The sequence below is a fragment of the Telopea speciosissima genome, chromosome 8, assembly GCF_018873765.1.
Source record: "Telopea speciosissima isolate NSW1024214 ecotype Mountain lineage chromosome 8, Tspe_v1, whole genome shotgun sequence".
In the NCBI taxonomy this organism is placed as follows: Eukaryota; Viridiplantae; Streptophyta; class Magnoliopsida; order Proteales; family Proteaceae; genus Telopea; species Telopea speciosissima.
The window spans coordinates 59302000-59321979 of record NC_057923.1 but is presented as its reverse complement, the minus strand read 5'-3'; the positions used below and the strand labels follow the sequence as shown (position 1 = coordinate 59321979).

General features: G+C 38.0%; 1 protein-coding gene across 2 annotated transcripts; it reads left to right on the top strand.

Annotated features, from left to right (window-relative positions):
* Positions 1-705: 705 nt before the first annotated feature.
* LOC122671857 lies at positions 706-18859 on the top strand. 2 transcript variants are annotated; one of them, XM_043869313.1, is made up of 14 exons: positions 706-931; positions 1273-1370; positions 2772-2854; positions 5189-5315; positions 5962-6025; positions 8186-8283; positions 11403-11487; positions 17227-17350; positions 17609-17710; positions 17892-17956; positions 18196-18277; positions 18361-18440; positions 18522-18651; positions 18766-18859. In XM_043869313.1, exons 1-13 carry the CDS (start codon positions 732-734, stop codon positions 18577-18579), a joined length of 1266 nt encoding a protein of 421 aa, XP_043725248.1. In that variant the 5' UTR covers positions 706-731; the 3' UTR covers positions 18580-18651; positions 18766-18859. The 2 variants fall into 2 exon arrangements, with proteins under 2 accessions (XP_043725248.1, XP_043725249.1); XM_043869314.1 differs by having other exon boundaries at positions 18361-18442; positions 18524-18648; positions 18763-18859.
* The last annotated feature ends 1121 nt before the right edge of the window (positions 18860-19980 follow it).

Below are 19980 nucleotides of genomic sequence, written 5' to 3'. Positions count from 1 at the left end.
TCCTTTATCGCCGCCCACAGTCGTAGTCACACCAGGCGATGATCCCTTGCTCTCGCCTTCGCCGCGATTTAGAGACATTCGAAACCCTAATCTATCTGATAATTCGTACGTCGAACCTCCTCTGTGTTATTGTGTACACGCCATTTTGGGGTGGTATTCAATTTCAGAAAGGACACATATTCTTTTCCCCCATGACAGTTGGTGACCTCAAGTGGAGAAAACAAGGTTTGGGGTTGCAGAGGAGGAAGAAGAAGAACGAGAAGGAGGAGAAGGGACAGTGATGGGATGGGGTTTTTAACAATTACCACCCCAAAAGGGCATTTTGGTTCTAAAAAATTCACGATAACGACACACTCTCACGATTAATCCTATTCATTACAAGAGTGTAACGGTGAAGGCTAGTTAGTTATTATTTATTAATATACAACAGGGGAGGGTAGTAATTGTTTGAAAATTTTTAGGGGGATAATAATAGATATCAAAGTTTTTGAGTGATAATCGTAAAAAACCCAAAAGAAAATTTAATTATTCATAACCTCTTTAATTCAACACGTGGCCTAACGATCAGCCACTTGCATAGGCGGTTATTTTGGGTACCCATGTGGCAGGTTTCTACTGGTTATATTAAAAAACATGATATCAGGATAAAAATACGAAAAAAGGAGAGCAAAGAAGAGGTGGAGGGAGAGGGAGGGAGCGGGAGGGAGAGAGAGAGTGTGCGGAGGGGAGAGATGGCGCGCGCTGCTCTTTGTTTGAACCAGACACTCATCGTCTGTACCAAAGAGAGTGAGTCGAGAGTTAATCTCCCTGACAAGATTCTGAATTCTAGGGTTTTGGTTCTTGGAGGAACTGGGAGGGTCGGCGGTTCTACTGCCACTGCTCTCTCTAAGCTTTGTCCTGATCTCCAAATCGTCGTTGGAGGAAGAAACAGGTGATTCTGAGTTCCTGAGATACCTCTAATGGTTCAGCTAAATTTATTCCAAGGAAAATTTTAAATTTACCATGAAAATGCAACTGGCACTGATTGTTCTTATCAATCTGGGCCAGAATTTGTAGCTTGGCTAAAACATTCAGAAACATGAACTATTCCGGAAAATTCAGTGGCCAAATTGGGATTATCTTCTTGCATTTCATGCAATAATGTTGTGTGTCCAGTAATGAATAGGCATACACACAACTCTGGATAATTGTGTCAACCCCCCCTCTTCCCCGCCCCCCCAAAGGGGCTTCAAAATCTAGATGCTAATGCTGACAATTCTATGTTATTGACAGGGAGAAAGGAGCTGCTCTGGTGGCTACAGTTGGCAAAAACTCTGAGTTTGTAGAAGTTGACATTGAGAATATGAAAGTCTTGGAAGCGGCGTTAAATGGTAGGTGAACTCTTCTAATGAGTTTCACTTTCAACAAAGATCTCTGTCTATCTAATTATCTAAATGCTCTTAATCTACTCCCCAAATCATCAGTAAAGTCTTAACTTATTTTGAGAGCTACAATGCTTCATACTAGCGATGAGACACCGACAGCCCTTTGTCCCATATTTCTCGCCTGTTGTACTTGTTTCTTCTTTTATCTCCTTTACATAGATATGTAATCATCATCTGTGCAGTATACCCAAATGGCACTCTTGTATGAACTCATTTCCAAGTCCAGGCATAGTCGATTTTAAAAGGACAATCTATCCATAAAAAACAAAGACCCTTGCCGAATATATTCTTTGGAAATCAACAACAACAACAACAACTCAGCCTTATCCCAACTAAATGGGGTCGGCTACATGGAACCTTGCAACAACAAAAGATTGTTAGAAGTAAAAAAGAGAAGAACATAACAGCAATAATGACAAAACTCAGCATAATTCTAACTAATGGGATCAGCTACATGGATCCTTGCCCTCCAATCAGCAAAATACTTCATTGGATATGTTTGTAAAATATTTTAAGCATGAAAGTTAGAATAAAATCAGCAACTTCCATTCGTTATTTTATTTACTCCTTTTCACATTTTCAGTTATTGTTCCTATGTATTTTATAATCTATATACCTTCTAATCTATTTTTATCACTGCTCTGGGAATATCATATCAAAGTTCAAACATTTTGTATCCATAAAAATGTCAAGTGGCAATATCCAAGTTACTCAGGTCAAAAGAATTGGATACCATCCATACTCATTTCAACCATCAAATAGGAAAAATAGTTTACCCAAAAAAGTATCAAAAGTAGTCTTTATGTTTATCAATGGTTGCTTAGCAATTTATATAATTTTGGTAATTGTTTTCTGTTTTCTGGAAAAAAAAAAAAATTCCATCTTAACATCCTCATCTCTGTTACACATAGCTTCTCAATGTGACACTTCATAACTGCCCAACTCTTTGCCCCATACATCATAGCCGGTCGTACAACAGTCATATAGAACTTTCCTTTAAGCTTTAAAGGAATACATCGGTCACACAGCACTCTGGATGCATCTCTCCACTTCATTCATCCCACTTTAATTCTCTATGAAACATCATCCTCTATGTCACCTTCTTTATTTATGATTGACCCCAGATATCTAAAATAGTCATTTTTAAAGTCGACATATTGGATTGCTGATGGCACAAGGGTAGAGATGATGAGAGTTTGAATTGTTTTGGCAGCACTATTGTTCTTTGGCATGAACTCTTTTGATTGAAACAAGAAAGAAGTTTATGAATGTGGAACTGTAGTCTGAAAATTAATTTTTCTTATGCAATCACTAGAACCTTTTCAAGCAGCATTTATCCTTCTACAGATGTGGATCTTGTAGTTCACACAGCAGGGCCTTTTCAACAGGCAGAGAAATGCACTGTGCTGGAAGCAGCAATAGCTACCAAGGTGAAAATGAACACACACTTTATTGTTACCTTAGATTTTGAAGGCTTTCATAATACCTTGATTTTGCCATGAGGAATCATGGAACTTTGAGAAATTTTACTATCTAAATTAATGGAAAAACTTTGCAATTGAGAAAATATTTGTTGAATAAAAAAAATAAGGAAATTTTCAATGAAGCTCTAGGATATAAGTATCTGATTGGTCCTGGATATACTGATACAACATGGCTGATTCATTCAACATTTGGCCAATCCACGAGGGGAGACCATTGGTATCATGCAGTATCAGTTGGATCAGCCCTGGCTGTTCCTGATACGACTTGCCCAATACAATCCCAATACCTAAATCCTTTATTTAACATTTCATCGAATGTTAAAATAAGCATGAATACATGTTCAGGAGTTTAAAAACTGTGCACGAACAGGCAAAAAAGCTTTCTAGCATTTTTTTTCCCTGCATCTTTGGGGTGATACTTTTGGGGGAGGGGTCTAGTTTTAGGTTTAGTAAGGAGAATATCTTTAGAAGGTTTTAAGTTGAATGAATAGTTTTGGAATGTTTTACAGTTTTAAGTCAGTTTTGGTTGCAATGGAAGTTTAAAAAGTAAAACTCTGGTAGTTGTTATGGTTTTGCAGGGGTATTTTTGTAATTAAGTGGAATATTTAGTTCCTCAGTTGGACAACGGCTAGCAGCAAATTTCCTTTTATTTGTTTGGTTTCTATTAGTTATTTTTTAGTAGTAGTGTGAGTTGAACTCAGTCCGAGTAGAAGTTGGTTTTCCTAGAGTGTATATGAGGCTGTAAAGTAGGCCATACATATATCTTCCTTATTGTTAACCAGGAATCATCGTCCATGGCATCCCTCACCCCTGTGCTCTCTTCTTTCCCTTCTCAGTTAACCTCCAACATAAACCAGAATTCCATTTATATTGAAAATATTAGGAGTTAGGACCGATCTATTGTACCACCATTAAAAACTATCAAGTGCCCATCCATCCATGCAGTTGCCCTTTTTAGCTCTTGGTAACCAACTCGAATGATATTTTTTAGAAAATCTGACTGGGGCCTTTCTCCCTGTCTTTTGTCATTTCCTGTTAAGACAAAATAAAACTCATCAAATACCTGCCATGTCCTAGACCTCAAGAGAGCCCAAAATTTCCTCTTTTTTTCAAATCCTATTGCTCTTATGATTCCTAAGTATAGCTAGACAAAAGATTTTCTCTCTCCTATTTCACTTATTGTTTCAAAATTTTAGTTGTATTTTCATTTTCACTCTTTGTGACTATACTTAGTCCAGCATCACTGGCATCAGTATTGTTACTCTAGCTAGAAGATTTGATTCATTGCATGCCACATTAGGTCTTTGCATCTCCAGTACAAGTATGTGGCATGATAAATATTTGCATAATGGTCACTCAGAACACTTATTTTTTATCTTGGGAATTGCGTATTTTGTCATGGTCCCTCAAAACATATGATTTTTTATCTTGGCTATTGCCTATTTTCTGTTCAAGATAATGACAATATTGATCTTTATCTCATTGTTCTCATAGTCACAATACGAAGTCCAACTTCATATTTTGATGCCTGTCTATATACTTATATATTCTCCTCCAAGTGTTAACTATCACACCAACCATTATACGTAAAGACACTGTCATTATCACAGATATTTCCTAGAGTTATGGATGTGTCCATAACCTAATCTGAGTGAAAGATTACATCTGATATTTAGTTTTTCTCTTCATTGGTTAGAACAAAATTTCATGAATAAAGAAATGGTGACCAAATTTTCAAATTTCTCTTGTTATCAAAATAAAGAAATTCTATGTTTGAAGACATGTAAATGTTTTCTTTTTCTTTTTGATTAGAAAACATGTAAAAAATTTAGCCATCACATGTATGATATATTTTATAATTGTAAACCCATGGTAGTGTTTTAAGTTTTTAACCAATTTGAAAATTTTTTAATCTTATATCATTTTTATAAACATGTAATATGTAATTAATTTTAGGCAAAAAATTAAAAGACTTGTTTATGAAAATGGATTGAGTTCAAGTTGATTTTTATTCTAGAATCAACAAAGCTTTATCCTAACTACTTGGTGTCAAGTGTCAACTGCATGAATCTTGTTGTTCTATTTAACTCTGAGGGCGTATTTGAAGTCCAACTAAAAGTATAGCCAATGAATTTTGGAACTTTTGTATTCCCCTACTATTTCATTACCCCAAAAGTAATTAAATTTTGTTGAAACTTTTGCATTCTTCTGAAATTTTGATCCACAGGAATAATAGGCATGTATATAACGTTGTGTAAAATGGTGTTTTTCTCCCAACAGACGGCGTATGTGGATGTCTGTGATGATACAAGCTATGCACGACGTGCAAAATCTTTCCACAAGAAGGCAGTAGCTGCCAATATTCCAGCTATTACAACTGGTGGAATTTACCCTGGAGTGAGCAATGGTGCTACCAGATTTGTTCTTGATCAGTCTCTCCATCCACAGATACACATATTGTTTACATGCAAATAAACACAAACCTACACATACAAGATGCACAAAGTGGATGTGAAAATAGTTAACGCTAATCTTTCCTTAACTAATTCGTTAAACATAATAGTTGCATAAGACTAAATAAAACATTTCTCAGTTGCAGCAGGCTTAATAACTTGTTGCATCTTGATCTGTTGTAGAAAGAGAATACTTACTGTGACGATTTTGCACATTGTACATGTGAAGACTTTTCAAAACTGTGATGTTGTTAAGCATGACAAGGTTGATTACTTTACTTAAAAATTCAGTAAAAGCAATGCAGGAATTCATGGATGTAGGAAATTTCATTCTAGGACTTATCACTTATTTAATCTTTTATTTCATTTACATTACATCTGCTATATGGGGATTAAGCTGATAGACATAACAGACCATTTCTTCCCACACCTGGTGGATTTGGCTCTTAGTTTTTCCTTTCTTTGTTTCTTCTGGATTTTTCTGAAGTGTTTACAACAAGGGATGTCAGACCTGATTTTTTGTGAGATACTTTCTGTTCTTAGAAATCATTCCATATCAACTCTTATTCAAACAAATCCTGACGCTTGCTTTCATCACAGTGATGGCAGCTGAGCTTGTGCGTGCTGCTAAAAGTGAAAGCAAATACGAGCCTGAAAGGCTAAGGTATATAGTTCTAGTTGCTTTTGGTCTAGGTTCATCTGTTAATGCTCTTATTTTGTCTGATGTATTATGTAAAGGTTTAATTATTCTTGACATAAAAATAGAAAGACAAGAAAATGGGGGAGGTGTAATGCAGATAGTAGACAAAGGAAATGATCTGGTTCATCCTGACGCTTGCCTTCATCACAGTACAAGTACTTGGGGTTTGTAACGTTTATTTACTTGTTTTTATATGAGAGTTTTAGATAGTGTTAGATGTGTAGGAGAGTTTATTTTAGTTTCCTAGTTAAGAATATTTCCTTATGTGAGATGGAGTCTTTTCTGATTTAAACAATGTAACCCATCAATAGAGACAATAGCGAATGAGTTGAGTTTGTTTGTTTGGTTGAAGCCTGCATGGCCTAAGGCAGCCAGTTGGCTGTGGAGCTCTTGTTCTCTTCCCCCCCTCCTTGTGATTCTGACTCCTTCCTTCCCTCCCTCTTTCTTTTGCTTCCCTATTCTAGTATTCCATTATAATCCTCTCTTTCCTTCAAGGTTAGTTCTTCCTTGCCTTCTTTTCGATCCTTCTCCATTCTTCTTTTCTGTTCTCGATTTCTGTTGCATCCTGTTTTCTGTCTTACTTGGGAGTACCCTGTTCTAGCGGTTATATTTTGTCCCTTATTTTGTTTTGGCTCCAAGTTAGTCCTTATTTAATTAATACTTCCATTTCTATCCTTCTTTCTTGGTCTTTCTAAACAACCATTGATTCTGATTATTACGGTTCTGCCACTCCCCTTGCAAACCTAGATATATTTACAGTTTTGCCATTGATCTCTTGATTTTGGTTATTTTGTATATTTGTGGGTTGACATCGATCCCAAAGCAGGGTTTCACGACCGGGGATTGCACCAAGGTGAATGTTCAGTAGGTCCATCTTCCTTTTTTCTATACATAACTTTTTTAAAACCTAACAAAGAATTTTTCATTTGATGACTTTTCTCTGATGAATTCTGTATTCACTTTTATATCCCTTTTCTGGAATACTAGAATTTCTGTTGAAAAATTGAAAGGTGAAAAAAATGTCGTCATATAAAGAACTGTATTTTTTCCCTGCAAATTTCTTCACTTATTGTCTATACTCTCTGTATATTCAGGTACACATTGAGCACCATATGAGCATTTTTTTTGGAGGGCGGTGGGGGGTGTTCTGGTTCATGAAAAAACAAAACATATTAATTTGTTGCAGCTGCAATGACAAAACGGTTTTAATGAATTTAGCTGTTGGTCATCAAGGCAAGGGAATTGTAAGAGACCAGAACAGGAAAATAAATTGGAAAAAGAGAATGTATGAGGTCAGTCGAAAACTGAGACCTATAAGAACTAGTTCCCATATAAGTATGTGGTATTGTCAACCTCCCACGACCACAACACCATGTCTAACCATATAAATATACTCCCTCCATTTTTTCCATAATGGACAATCTTTTAGGAACAGAGAGGAATATTAAAAATAGATGAAAACGAGAAAATAAAAAGGTGAAGCAAAAAAAAAAGTAATAGATTGAGACATTGAGTGAAAATAAATCATGAACTTCATGAAACAAAGATTAAAAGGATTATATGGAAAAAAAAATCCACAATTTGAAGAAGAAATCATGCTTTGCAGCAAGTTTACTTGATCCTGTACTCATGGGGACTTTCCAGTTATTGACTACCTACCCACTTGCTTTGGAAATCCAAGTAGTACCAAGAATTTTGGCTCTCTTCAGACCAAATATTGCAGCCTAAATCTACAGTGTGATAGGTAAATATATTGAATTAAGTGGTTAGTCAATAGTCCTATCTCATGAGTAGAGAAAATAAGGTGCATGCCTTCTCTGTTCTGCAAGTGTTCAAGTGAATTTGGTTTTGTGAACTTGTAGATTCCTTTCTAAAATTATCCTCACCTGGAAACTCATCCAATACATAGTGTTCAATTTGCTTTTACTTACTGGCACTAATAGCAATAGGTTTGTTCTTGTATAACGAACGTAACGTAAAATGTTCTGTACAACTTTTAATATACTGAATCACTTCAACTCAGTATTATCCAGGTCTCCATGAAACTTAGTATTTTCATTTTTTATGTTTTCCAAGCATTTTAAAGAAAAGGAGTATAATTAATTGTTCTTTCCACTTTTCCAGATTCTCCTATTACACAGCAGGTTCTGGTGGTGCTGGTCCAACAATATTAGCAACTAGTTTTTTGCTCCTTGGAGAAGATGTTATTGCTTATAATAAAGGTTAGTATTTGTAGAAAACCTAGGACCTGTGACCTATAACCACTTCTCTCTCAAGTTACTGGTTACAGGTCCTAGGTTTTCTACATGGTATCAGAGTTCATGGTCTGAAGTTACCCTGGGTTATTATCGTCTTGCCAGTTTGAGAGTCGTGTAAGGTCTCTGGTGTGGTGAGCAGCCACCGTCACCGCTGCTGCATGTTTATAGATATTCAGTTTTTTGTTTGATTTTTGTTGCTATGGCTGTCGATTAAAAGTTCGAAGCCTTGTTTATGTGTCGGTTGCTTGCCGCTGTTCCTTTTTGAGGACTGGTTCAAAGGTGGAAGAAGAAGGACATCCACCTATAATTTTCTGCTGGCTGTGTTCTTTGTCTGGGGATGGGGCTGCTATTACTGCCCTTTTTTATCATGGAGTGATTCTGTTGGAGAAGATGACTGCTGTTGTGTGAATCGAACCAACATCTGAAGAACCTCTGTTCGTTGAAAGTGTTGTCCTCTTTAGAAGAAAAAGGTCCTGCTGATTTACATATTGATTTCCTGCTGGGTTGGTTGCGGTGTTTGGTGCTCTGGTTGTATGGTGTTTGCAGCAGCTGTGGTTTTCTTCTTCCCTTTGGACTACTACTCTTCCCTACTTTACCGTACTGTCGGTTCGAAGATGAAGGTTTCTCGGTTCGACTAGGTCCTCTCCTCCTGAGAAGCTAGTGAACAGAGAAGAAGGTGTTCTTCAATTTCTGGTTTCCAGGGTTGATTATTGCTGTGGGAAATTTTATTTGGATCGATTCACCAATTGTCGCTGCTGTTGTTTACTTCGATTGCTATCGAAGGTTTGTTTGTGGAATTAAATTTTGGTTTTCTACTTGCTGAATCGATTTGATGCTGTGGGTTGCTTTCGCTATCAGAGGAGATTGAAGGACCTGCTTTTGTTTGCTGATCGAAAAAGTAGAAGACCTGCTGCATCTTGATCCATCTCGATCTACCGTATCTGAACCAGATCCGTCGGCTGCTGGTTTGAAGTTTGAAGACAACCTTCATCAATGGGTCCTTTGGTTACTGCCTCTCTGTTTCCCCTTTGTTTCCGCTGGTTCAAAGCCGTGACTGTTAAGAGGTAGAAGACGGTCAAAACTCTTTGCCTTTTGCGATCAATTCTTTCCTTTTATGAGTTGGTTTCCCATGTCACGTGTTGCCATATCCTTTGGTCCAGGATTTATCAAGAATGTGTTTTCTTACTTTTCTGTAGTTGCGTGACTCAAGAGACTTGGTTCTTTTATTAGTTACTCTATTTTATTCCTTAAGTTTCCCTTTATGCCCTTATCATCTTCTCTTATCTACCTCTGTCCTTATATTACTGCTCATTCCAACATTACCCTTTTGCCTTGGGTGGTATTTGTAATCAGATTTCATCTAAATTACAACTATGCCATCCCTTTTTTAATTGTGTTATTTACAATTCTGCCATTCCCCTATTTGACTACCCAATTGACCCTTGAAAATTCTGGTTTATTACTAGTTTGCCCTTTGGCTTGGTTTGTATTTAAAAAGTGGAATTCTACCAAATTACAGTCATGCCATCTTTTTTTCCAACACCATTCCCTTTCAATAATTCTAATTCCCTTCATATCCCATACATTTTGCACATACCCATAACCCTTTTGGAAGTTAATGGTATTCTGTAATTTGTCATTTCTTCCTTTTCCATTACCCTTAGCACCTCTTGGAAAAATCTGGAATATTATGTTTTTGCCCTATCTCTTACATCATCTTTGTTATGTCCACGTGTACTACACGTGAGGGGGGGGATTATGTACAGTATACCTGCAGACATTGCAGAACGTAGAACTTCCAGGAACATTGGTGCAAAACATAGAAGATCAGTTTTCTCTGCCATTGCTATTGGGTATCCTTCGTTATTGGGTTGAGTTTGCCGTAAGGGGGAGATTGAAGTATTGAAGAGTATTGAAGATATTTGGTTGTTGCCTATTTGAGGACTTTCAGTTGGGTTGATACAGTGTTTTTCCGTTGCCTAATTCAGCTCGTTTCCACTACTTGCTGCTCTAGTTATTTAACTTCAAAATTTTATGTCATTATGACAATTTGAGATTCATCATTGGTTAGCTATTGAAGATCGTTAAAAGCTGCCTTTTTTTGGAAGAAATTCTAGTCCCGGTTTGCTGATCATGTCTGTCCAGGTTTTGAAGATCAATTATTTCAAGTTCTTGAAGGTTTATTTGGGAGCTACATTCATCTATCAAGCTGGATTCTGCTGCAACTTAGTTTCTTCTCATTTTGTTCAAGTTGGGCATTAATACCTTGTATGCACCAACTTGAGGGGGAGTGTTTGCATTGTTATGGAGTTCTTTTTTTTTCCTTTTAGTTCGAGTTGGATCTTGTTTCTTTACTTATTTGTATAATCCAGCTTGAGGGGGAGTGTTGAAGTACTGTTCATGTGACACTGTTCACGTGAACAGTGATTTGGTTGATATGTGTATCTTCTATTTTCCTAGTCCTAGTTGGAGTCCTAGTTTCTAATTATGTCAAGTCCTAATTCTACTGTGAGTTGTTAGTTTTAGTTTCAATTTGAGTTGTTAGTTCTAGTTCTTTTCCTATTGTAACTTGAAATCCTATCATGATTAGGAATTCCTAATCTGATTAGGAGTTCCCCTTTCTATTGTAATTTGAGATTATAAATACAAGCATTGTGAGGGAGACTGATAAGTTTAAACAGTTCTCTCATCTTCCTCATCTTTTCTTCTCTCTCAAGTTACTGGTTACAGGTCCTAGGTTTTCTACAGTATTCTACATCTTTGGACTTTGTAGTAGAGCTATTCAACTCTGAATAGGACTGTTCTTCATTCATCTTCAGTAGCCATATTTGATGTTATTGGAATACTATCATAAGGCTTATCTTGGAAGGTTCCTTGTTTTGGTTTCTTTGTTGTTTTGGCTTGTCTTCCTAGATATAAAGTTTGTTCTTATGCAAGAATATTATTCCTTTCTTTTATCTGGTTTTTAGCTTACCCAATTTAAAAAGTTAGTATTCTACATCTACATTGGTCATGGATGCTTTTGTTTGGTGCAAGTTCACTTTTCATTGAATTCCTAGCTATGTTTCCAACCTTTTAATCAGGAGAAAAAGTCAAATTAAAGCCTTACAGTGGAGTTCTCAATGTTGACTTTGGAAAAGGGATTGGAAAGAAAGATGTTTATTTATTGTAAGTTCTCTTTATTTATTGGAACTTCTCAAAAGAATTTTTTTTGTTAGCTAATCTTTCATGCGTAAATTATTTCATGTGAAAATAAAGGATATGTTGTTTAATACAAAGATGCATTTAGTAGGCTAAATTTGCAAAATTATACCCTTAAAAACATTCCTCTGATTTTTCTTTTGTCAATTTGATATTTTGATCTATGATTTACATCCTGTATAAATGAACCTCCAGAAAGCCAACTCCTTGGGATGAAAAGTCAATGATGAAATCTTCATTCTTGCATTGTCTCAATTTTTTCCTTCTTGTTTAGTTTTAATCTGTTTTATTACTTGCATAAAGCATAAGCAGTAATAGATAGAGCAAACACTGAAGTTTGTGACGTTATTAAAGATGAAAACTACAAACTAAGTGGATGCTTATTATCTTGAGTCAATTTGCAATATCATTTTTAAGTATCTAATAATCTCTCAGTGCAAGAGGAGTCTGGTCTTTTCAATTGTCAACTACAAATGAGACTCTCATTTTGAATTTGCATAGCTACATTTGTTGATTTACAGAATCGCAATCTATTTGAGATGGTTATTAATACCAAAAGTTAGTCATAGTTGTGTATGCACAAAGTATCGCATTTGTCCATATTATCTAATTGGGTTTAAGGATGCCCGAGTCTTATGTATTGATAGTTTTGGAAATAACAAAATTTAGTAGTTAGAACCTTAATTCTCAATTGAAGAAAGGTAACTGTTCATGAATCATAGTGAGATCTATTTACTTTGTGGAAGTGAATTTTTCCAACAATGTCTGGTCAGATTATAGCACTTCCTGTTTTGGAAGTTTACAAATACGTTAAATGTTCAATGTCACCTAGAAAGTAATGGCTAATATTGTCAAAAGCAGTTTCATTCTTGCTTGCTGAATGCTTCATATAACTGCTTCTGGAACACCATGGTAAATGTGCCACCCGGGCTTTATGGATTTTGTCGCAAAATGCTGGTTGACGCCGGTCTATGGATCCCCCCTGTATTCCCTTTTCGCAAAACTCAAAAACCTGCAGGTTCAGCTTCGAGATTGGAATAAAGCAGTGTTCGGCAATATCCACCAAAATGCTAGTAATGCGGAGGATAGAGTGTGCAGGGCAGAGCTGCAGTTTGATCAGAACCCGTCCAACACCACTAGAGAGGAACTGAGTGAAGCGAGGAAGGCCTTGAATGATGTTTTGCTGCAGGAAGAAATTTTTTGGCGTCAGAAATCCAGGGTGTGATGGCTTCACGAGGGAGAAAGAAACACTAAATTCTTCCACACCATGGTAAATGTGCAAAGAAGAAAGCAGCATCTCTCTAAAATTAAAAATGACAATGGAGAGTGGATGACAAATGAAGCGGGTATTGCTAATGAAGATGTTAGATTTTTCTCTGAGATTTTCAAATCTTAGGGCAGCCAGCATGATGAAGGTCTGCAGCATGATATACCCTCCTTAATATCTAAAGAGGATAACTGATTTCTTTTGGCTTCTCTTTCCTTGGAAGAGGTGAAGAAGGCAGTTTTTGGGCTCTCTGCAGATAGTGCCCCAGGCCTTGATGGATTCACAAGCTACTTTTATACGGCCTGCTGGGAGATCATTGGCAACGATGTTTGGGAGGCGGTGAAAGATTTCTTTGCTGGTGGCTACCTGCCGCGATGCTACACTTCTGCTAACTTGGTCCTTATACCCAAGAAGGATAATCCAGAGGTAATGTTTGACTTTCGCCCCATTAGCTTGTGCAATTTCTCTTACAAAATAATTGCTAAAATTATTTCTATAAGATTGGCATGCTTACTTCCTTCTATTATAGCGGAGGAACAAGGTGCTTTCATACAGGGCAGGAATATTCATGATAACTTGGCTTTGGTGCAAGAGGTCGTTCAGGACATTAACAGGGATACCCGTGGTGGCAATGTGATTTTGAAATTGGATATGGCCAAGGCGTACGACAGTTTAGAATGGGACTTCCTGACCTAAGTCCTGAGGAAGTTTGGCTTTGCAGATGACTGGATTAAGTTGATCATGAAGACGGTGGAAAACTGCTGGTTCTCGGTGATTCTCGATAATGGTCCTTCAGGGTTCTTCAAATCCACGAGGGGGGGTTCGACAAGGCGATCCTTTGTCCCCCTCGCTTTTTATCATTGCGGAGGAGGTCTTAAGCAGGGGATTAAGAACTCTTTTTGTTGAAGGTAGAGCAAAATTTTTTCAACTCCCACGGGGATGCCTGGGAATCTCTTCTAGCTTATTTGCTGATGATACTATTATATTCTCGATGGGGCTGAAGTCGTCTTTAAAACAAATAATGGGGTTCATTGCGAATTATGAGGGCTTCTCGGGGCAGCTGGTGAACAAAGATAAGAGCTGCTTTGTTATGAGTGAGAAAGTAGCGGATCACCGACAGCGTATGGTGGAAGTGGTTACAGGCTTCTCAAGGAAGAAACTACCCATTCTATACCTTGGTGCTCCTTTATTCACAGGGTGGCTGCGTGTTAGTTTTTTTTATGCTTTCCTGGCTAAAATGCGACAAAGGGTTGCTGGTTGGAAAGGGAAGTTGTTGTCTGTCGGTGGGAGATTGATCTTACTCAAGCATGTGCTCTCCTCGATGCCAATCCACCTCATGTCAACTCTGGACTTACCCAGGACGGTAATAAAACGCTGTAACAGCATTTGCGCTGATTTCTTGTGGGGTAACTCAAAGTGGGGGAAACGACACCATTGGGTAGGCTGGGAGAAGGCCTATAAACCGATGAGGGCGGCTTGGGAATCCGTAGGTTGGAAGAGATGGGCCTGGCGTTGCGCCTAAAAGGCCTTTGGAGGACTTGGTCTTGTAACTCTTTATGGAGTGCTTTCTTTAAAGCTAAATTACTCAAGAACGAGCATTTCACTCTTGCAGGGGGGGAGGAGGACAGGGACGATCTCGTGGAGGAGAGCCTTAATGCACAAAGAAACTTTTATTGCCAAATCTAGGTGGCTTATTGGAAGAGGTGATATTAGTTTTTGGCTGGATAATTGGTCCAGATGGGGTGCCCTAGTGGACTATGTAGATGGAGCGATCCACCTTGACTTAAATCTTACCATCAAGGAGGTCCTTAACACAGCGGGGGAATGGAACCAAGAGATTCTGGCAAAGATTGATTCCAACCCGGTCAGGGACAGCTTGACAGCAGGCAAGTCTGCTTTCTCTGATAAGGAGGATTGGTTGGTGTGGACTCCGGCGAGAGATGGTTTGTTGACTGCCAAATCAGTTTGGAACGAAGTTAGAACCCCTTTCCCGAAGGTTTCTTTTGCCAAATGGTGCTGGCACTGTTCGATTCCCACCAAGATAGGTTTCTTTACTTGGCAGGTGTTATGTGGGGGGGTCCCTATTGATGACGCTATAATGAAGATGGGAATCCCCCTTGCGTTGAAATGCATGTGTTAGGGACAGCCAAGAGGGGAATCAGCTTATCACTGTTTGATTGCAGGTGGAACAGCTTGGAAGGTTTGGAGTTTTTTCTCTTCCTTGTGTGACGTGGAGATGGTGCTTGGGCAAGGGGTGAGAAGCAAAATTTTGTTCTGGCACAAGCACGCCAAATTCGCTAACCTCGGTGGCAGGATCATTGGTTTACTCCCCTCATTTATCAGTTGGGAATTATGGAAGGAACGTAATAATCGTAGACATGGAGAGCGATCTCGGCCGGCCAGCAGTATTATTGAGGTAATTAGACTGTGGATCAAGGAGATTCCCTATGCATCCAATTTTAAAAAACCTCCCACTTTCAAAGATTCTTTGTTACTTCAATGTTTTGACATTCCCCACCCCCTTATTATCAACAAGCCTCCAATCCCAGTTTACTGGTGCCCCCCCTTCTCCTCAGTTATGCTCAATGTGGACGGTGCGTGTAAAGGTAATCCTGGCATGGGGGGGGGGGGAGGAGGTATTATTAGGAACACTCAGGGGGATATAATTGATGCATTTGCTAATTTTTACGGGACATGCACCAACTGTTTGGCTGAAATTCAGGCGTTAAGAGATGGCTTAAATTTGTGTGCTAAGTTGGGCTTCGTAGGTTTTCATGTCAAATCTGATTCGGCAGTAACCGTGTTAAGCACCACAAGAAGGAAGTGTGGGTTTTGGGAAGGTTGGTACTGGTTCCAGGACATCGTAACAACGGCGGATTTTTTAGCGACATTAGCTTGTACTTCAGAGTCGGACTTGGAATTTCATGGTGACATGCATATCATGCATATACCTCAGGGGTTGCGTCGAATCCCAAGGGAGGATGCGCTTGGCTTCCCGGTTTTGAGAAATAGGTAATCCTCTGTGTTGGGGTTTTTGTATAGGGGTGAGCTTCTTTACTGAGTTTTTGAGAGAGATTTGTAAATGCTCGGTTGGGGTAAGGCGGGAATGTCCCCCCCTTGTATTCTTTATTCATTGGTTTTGATCGTAATAAAATCCTAGGGGCCGGCCCGGGTCCCAGATAAGTTCGGGTTAAAAAAAAAAAACTGCTTCTGGAACATCCACAATTTTCCTTATCTTACCCTCAAACAAAATTTGTTGCTTGTAATTTTGTAAATCCTCTTTTGGATGGATTCACATGCATGGTGGTTCTATCCATTTTTTTGGGACAACTGGACAAAAACACCCTTTCCTTTCTTCTTCCCCTTTTCTAAACCCTCACCTACTCTCTTCCCTTCAAGGAAAGCAAATGCAACACTAGCAACACCATTCTCTCTCTCTCTCTCTCTCTCCACACATGCACGCAGTAGCATTCAAATAGTCATTACTGATTTGCAACACTTTTTGAAAGTTACTTGATTTCTGTACCTTCTCATGTGAACTTAATGACTTAAGATCACATTAAACAGTTAACAAGAACAGTAAAATCTTAAGCCATTTCTATGCATTGAATTTTATACATTCATTATCTTCATTGAAATGTCTTTTTTCCATTTTTTTTTAACGAAGTGAGGTAGCATGAGGCTTTGGCATTATCCGTTGAGGTTCATATCTCATGCATCTCGGTGTCATAATGTCCCAACTCAAAAACATTGCTCCACAGCTCCTAAAGTTAGAATTACAAAGGAAGAAGAATATAATGCTAGAATAACTATCCTCCTCTGTCTGAGAAAATTTCAAGAAACGGAACATGAAAATGCAGCTAATATTTCCACTCTGCATGGTCTAACTCATCCAAGTGAAAAAGTGAGAATGAATGTGAATATTTTTCCTACACTTTTTGGGAATCTAAAATGAAAAAAAAAACACTGATGCATTTGTAAATTAGGAAAAATGTGTTTTACTAAAATGATGCTAAGTGCTATCGCCAGTAATTAGAACTGTTTAGGGAGTGTGGTGTTTCTGTGTTGGCGTTTAATTCAGCAGTTTCAGTGTATCAACTTTCGGTTTTCAATTCATCCTTTCATAAAAAAGCACTTAAAGCTCCATGACGGAGTTATTAAATGAGAGATTTTTAAGCTTTTTGTTCTGTGCTGCTCCTGTTCCACTCTCTGGTTAATTAGGCAAAGATCACTGAACTTACATTAAAATATCAAATGGATAACTAGTTTATAATGTGTATAAGGGTAGAAGAAATGAGGAAAAAGGTACTTGTTTCATGGTTCCTCCTTAGGAAACTCACAGGAGTTCAGATCACTTTGGTTTGATGTTAAGACTATTCTTACAATTGAAATAATTTCAAGTGAATGTGAACTGATTCTTAAACAATTTATTTTTTCAGAAACTTACCCGAAGTAAGTAGTGCTCATGAGGTCTTGGGTATACCAACCATCAGTGCTCGATTTGGTACTGCTCCCTTCTTTTGGAATTGGGGAATGGAAGCTATGACAAATCTTTTTCCAGCAGTATGCTCTAATATCTCTTGCTTTGTTACCATTCCAATTTTGAAATTGTGTTATGAAGTTATGAATAATTTTTTTTATCTACTTACATATCTGATTGGAAAACGGACTAGAATGTTGCCTATGCATCTTAACATGCCGACCAGAAAGTTAATATCTTAGAAAAGAATATATCTTATTAACTAAAATACTATAAGTCTTTAGTTATTTGTCATTTCATTCTATCCACAATCAAGGTTTAAGATCTGGTAAATCTTGCAGGAATTTCTGAGAGACAGACGCAAAGTTCAACAACTGGTTCAACTTTTTGACCCTCTGGTCCGAGTTATTGATGAAATTGCTGGAGAGCGTGTTTCCATGAGGGTAGGCCAATAGGAAGTGAAAAGAAACTTTAGGAAATTATCGCTGTCACTTCTAATGATTTTCTTTCGAAGCTTACATGTTTTCATGAGAGGAAGTGAGTGAGACAAGTCCATTCATGTTAAATAAAACCTCAAACCATACACCGATCATTCTATTTTCTTCTTTTCTTCACTGTGCATAGGTTGATTTGGAGTGCTCAAATGGGCGCAAGACTGTTGGAATATTCAGTCACAGACAACTTTCTGTGTAAGTCTTACTTTTCAGAGCTTTTCGCAGAGAATATTGGAATTTACCCCATTTGACTAGGCATGTTGTTGAAATAGCAAAATGATCATAAAATTCCTTGTTTCCACAGTTCCTTCATTTTTATTTTTTTTTTTTGTCCTTTTTCTTTTCTCTTGGTGTCATTTTCTAGGACAACTGGAGCTAGTAGGTGCATGCTATGATTTTAAACTAGACATTTTAACTGGAGTGATGATTTACAGATCAGTGGGCATTGCAACGGCTGCATTTGTATTGGCTGTTCTTGAAGGAAACACAAAACCAGGTGTTTGGTTTCCAGAAGAAGTATGTATAACAGATCACACACACACACACAACAAACACACATACACAAGCTGTTCTGAATCCTTTTTACATTCTCCATATAGCCTGAAGGTATTCCAATTGAGGCCAGAGAAGTGCTTCTCAACCGCGCTGCACAAGGAACAATTAATTTTATAATGAACAAGTATGGAGTCTGATTCCAGGTTCACAACTTCCCGTCACTTTTTATGTTTTAATTTTAGTTGACTATAGTTTCCCTTGGCAGACCTCCTTGGATGGTAGAGACTGACCCCAAAGAGGTTGGATTGGGGATATACACGTGAAGATACCTAAAAGCAATATAAACATGTAGAATTTTCTCCTTCAGCTTCCTTCATATGGTACTGTTACAGGTAAATTTCCATTTTTTTAGTGGATGTTTCTATCCCTCATTGTTGGGATTAAGTAGGATAGCTGAGTTCCATGTTGATTTATTGGTTTTGATGTTCAAATTTTCAGGTTTGGAGTCCTTGGATGCTGCAATATTATTCAAATGGTAGTCAACATCATCTTCTGGTTGATGATACATAACTGAATTGATCATTCTTTTGACAAAATGAGTGGCCAGATAAATCTCTTCAGGAAGTGGATGGGTTCACAAGTTCATTATTTTGTAAAACAGCCTCTAGCACAAAGATTGTTGGCATGTTCATCCTACCATTTAAGTGCATTGAAGCATCCTTAATACATGGATGATAACCCCTTTCAAGTTGTCATAAATGTTCAAAACAACCTGATCTCTTGTGTAAATGAGCCACTTTCTAAAACCAAATTCCCGGATATTGTTTCTTAGATGGCATTGATCACGAACAAGTTTGACTCACAAGGAGGTAAGTGATGCCCATGAATCTTCAAAACCCCAAAAATGTCTTATCCCAACTAAATGTGATTGGTTACATGGATTCTTTTACTACTGTCAGTTCTACTCTAAGCCATACTTCGAATGATAGATAAACATGTGTTTTTTTTATCAATATAAAGGTCATAGAAACTTGGAAACAGCCACTCCTGTGACGTAGGGGGTAAGGCTGGGTACATTTTCCTCTCCCAGATCTAGGCGTAGCGGAAACCTCGTGCACTGGGAAGCTCTTTTCTAAAGGTCATAGAAAATCAAGGGAAGTTAAATGGCGATTGTGCAAGAATCTGACCTCTCTCTCTCTCTCTCTCAAAACTTGGATCTACTTTGGAAAATTATGTTTTGTTCTTTTCTGCAATGGTGCATTTGCCATGTAGTGTGGCGAAGAGGTGAGGCTTAGTGGCTTAATAGTATAGATCATGAACTCAGTTTCATAGGTTTGAACCGTCTTTGGATCAAATGCCAATCAGTCCTGAATGCAATACTGGAACCCAAGTAAACCGTTCAAACCGTCTAGCTTTAACCAGGTTAAGACACTGGTTTTTTTCCTACCTTGTTGGGCCTTATTTGGGAACCAACTAGAAAGGACCAAACCATGCAAACCTCATAGACCAGGTTATCTTATGGCACCAAATTCCATTCCTTACCATTTATCCCTAGGAAGCCAGAATCAAGGAAGCACGCATCATGGACCAACACAGGCTAGGCCAAGCTCAAAGTACAAACTTCAAGGTTTTCTGGCTGTATCCTACATATTACAATTCTTCTTCCTCACCCCAAAAAAAAACAAAAAAAAAACTCTGCAACCCTTGTGAGGAGTGAAATCCAT

Excerpts from the sequence above, each read along its gene's own strand:
- LOC122671857 (XM_043869313.1), top strand. The coding sequence starts at position 732 with ATGGCGCGCGCTGCTCTTTGTTTGAACCAGACACTCATCGTCTGTACC. Across the intron at positions 17,351-17,608 it reads TGACAAATCTTTTTCCAGCA|GAATTTCTGAGAGACAGACG; the intron begins GTATGCTCTAAT and ends TAAATCTTGCAG. Across the intron at positions 17,711-17,891 it reads GAGAGCGTGTTTCCATGAGG|GTTGATTTGGAGTGCTCAAA; the intron begins GTAGGCCAATAG and ends CACTGTGCATAG.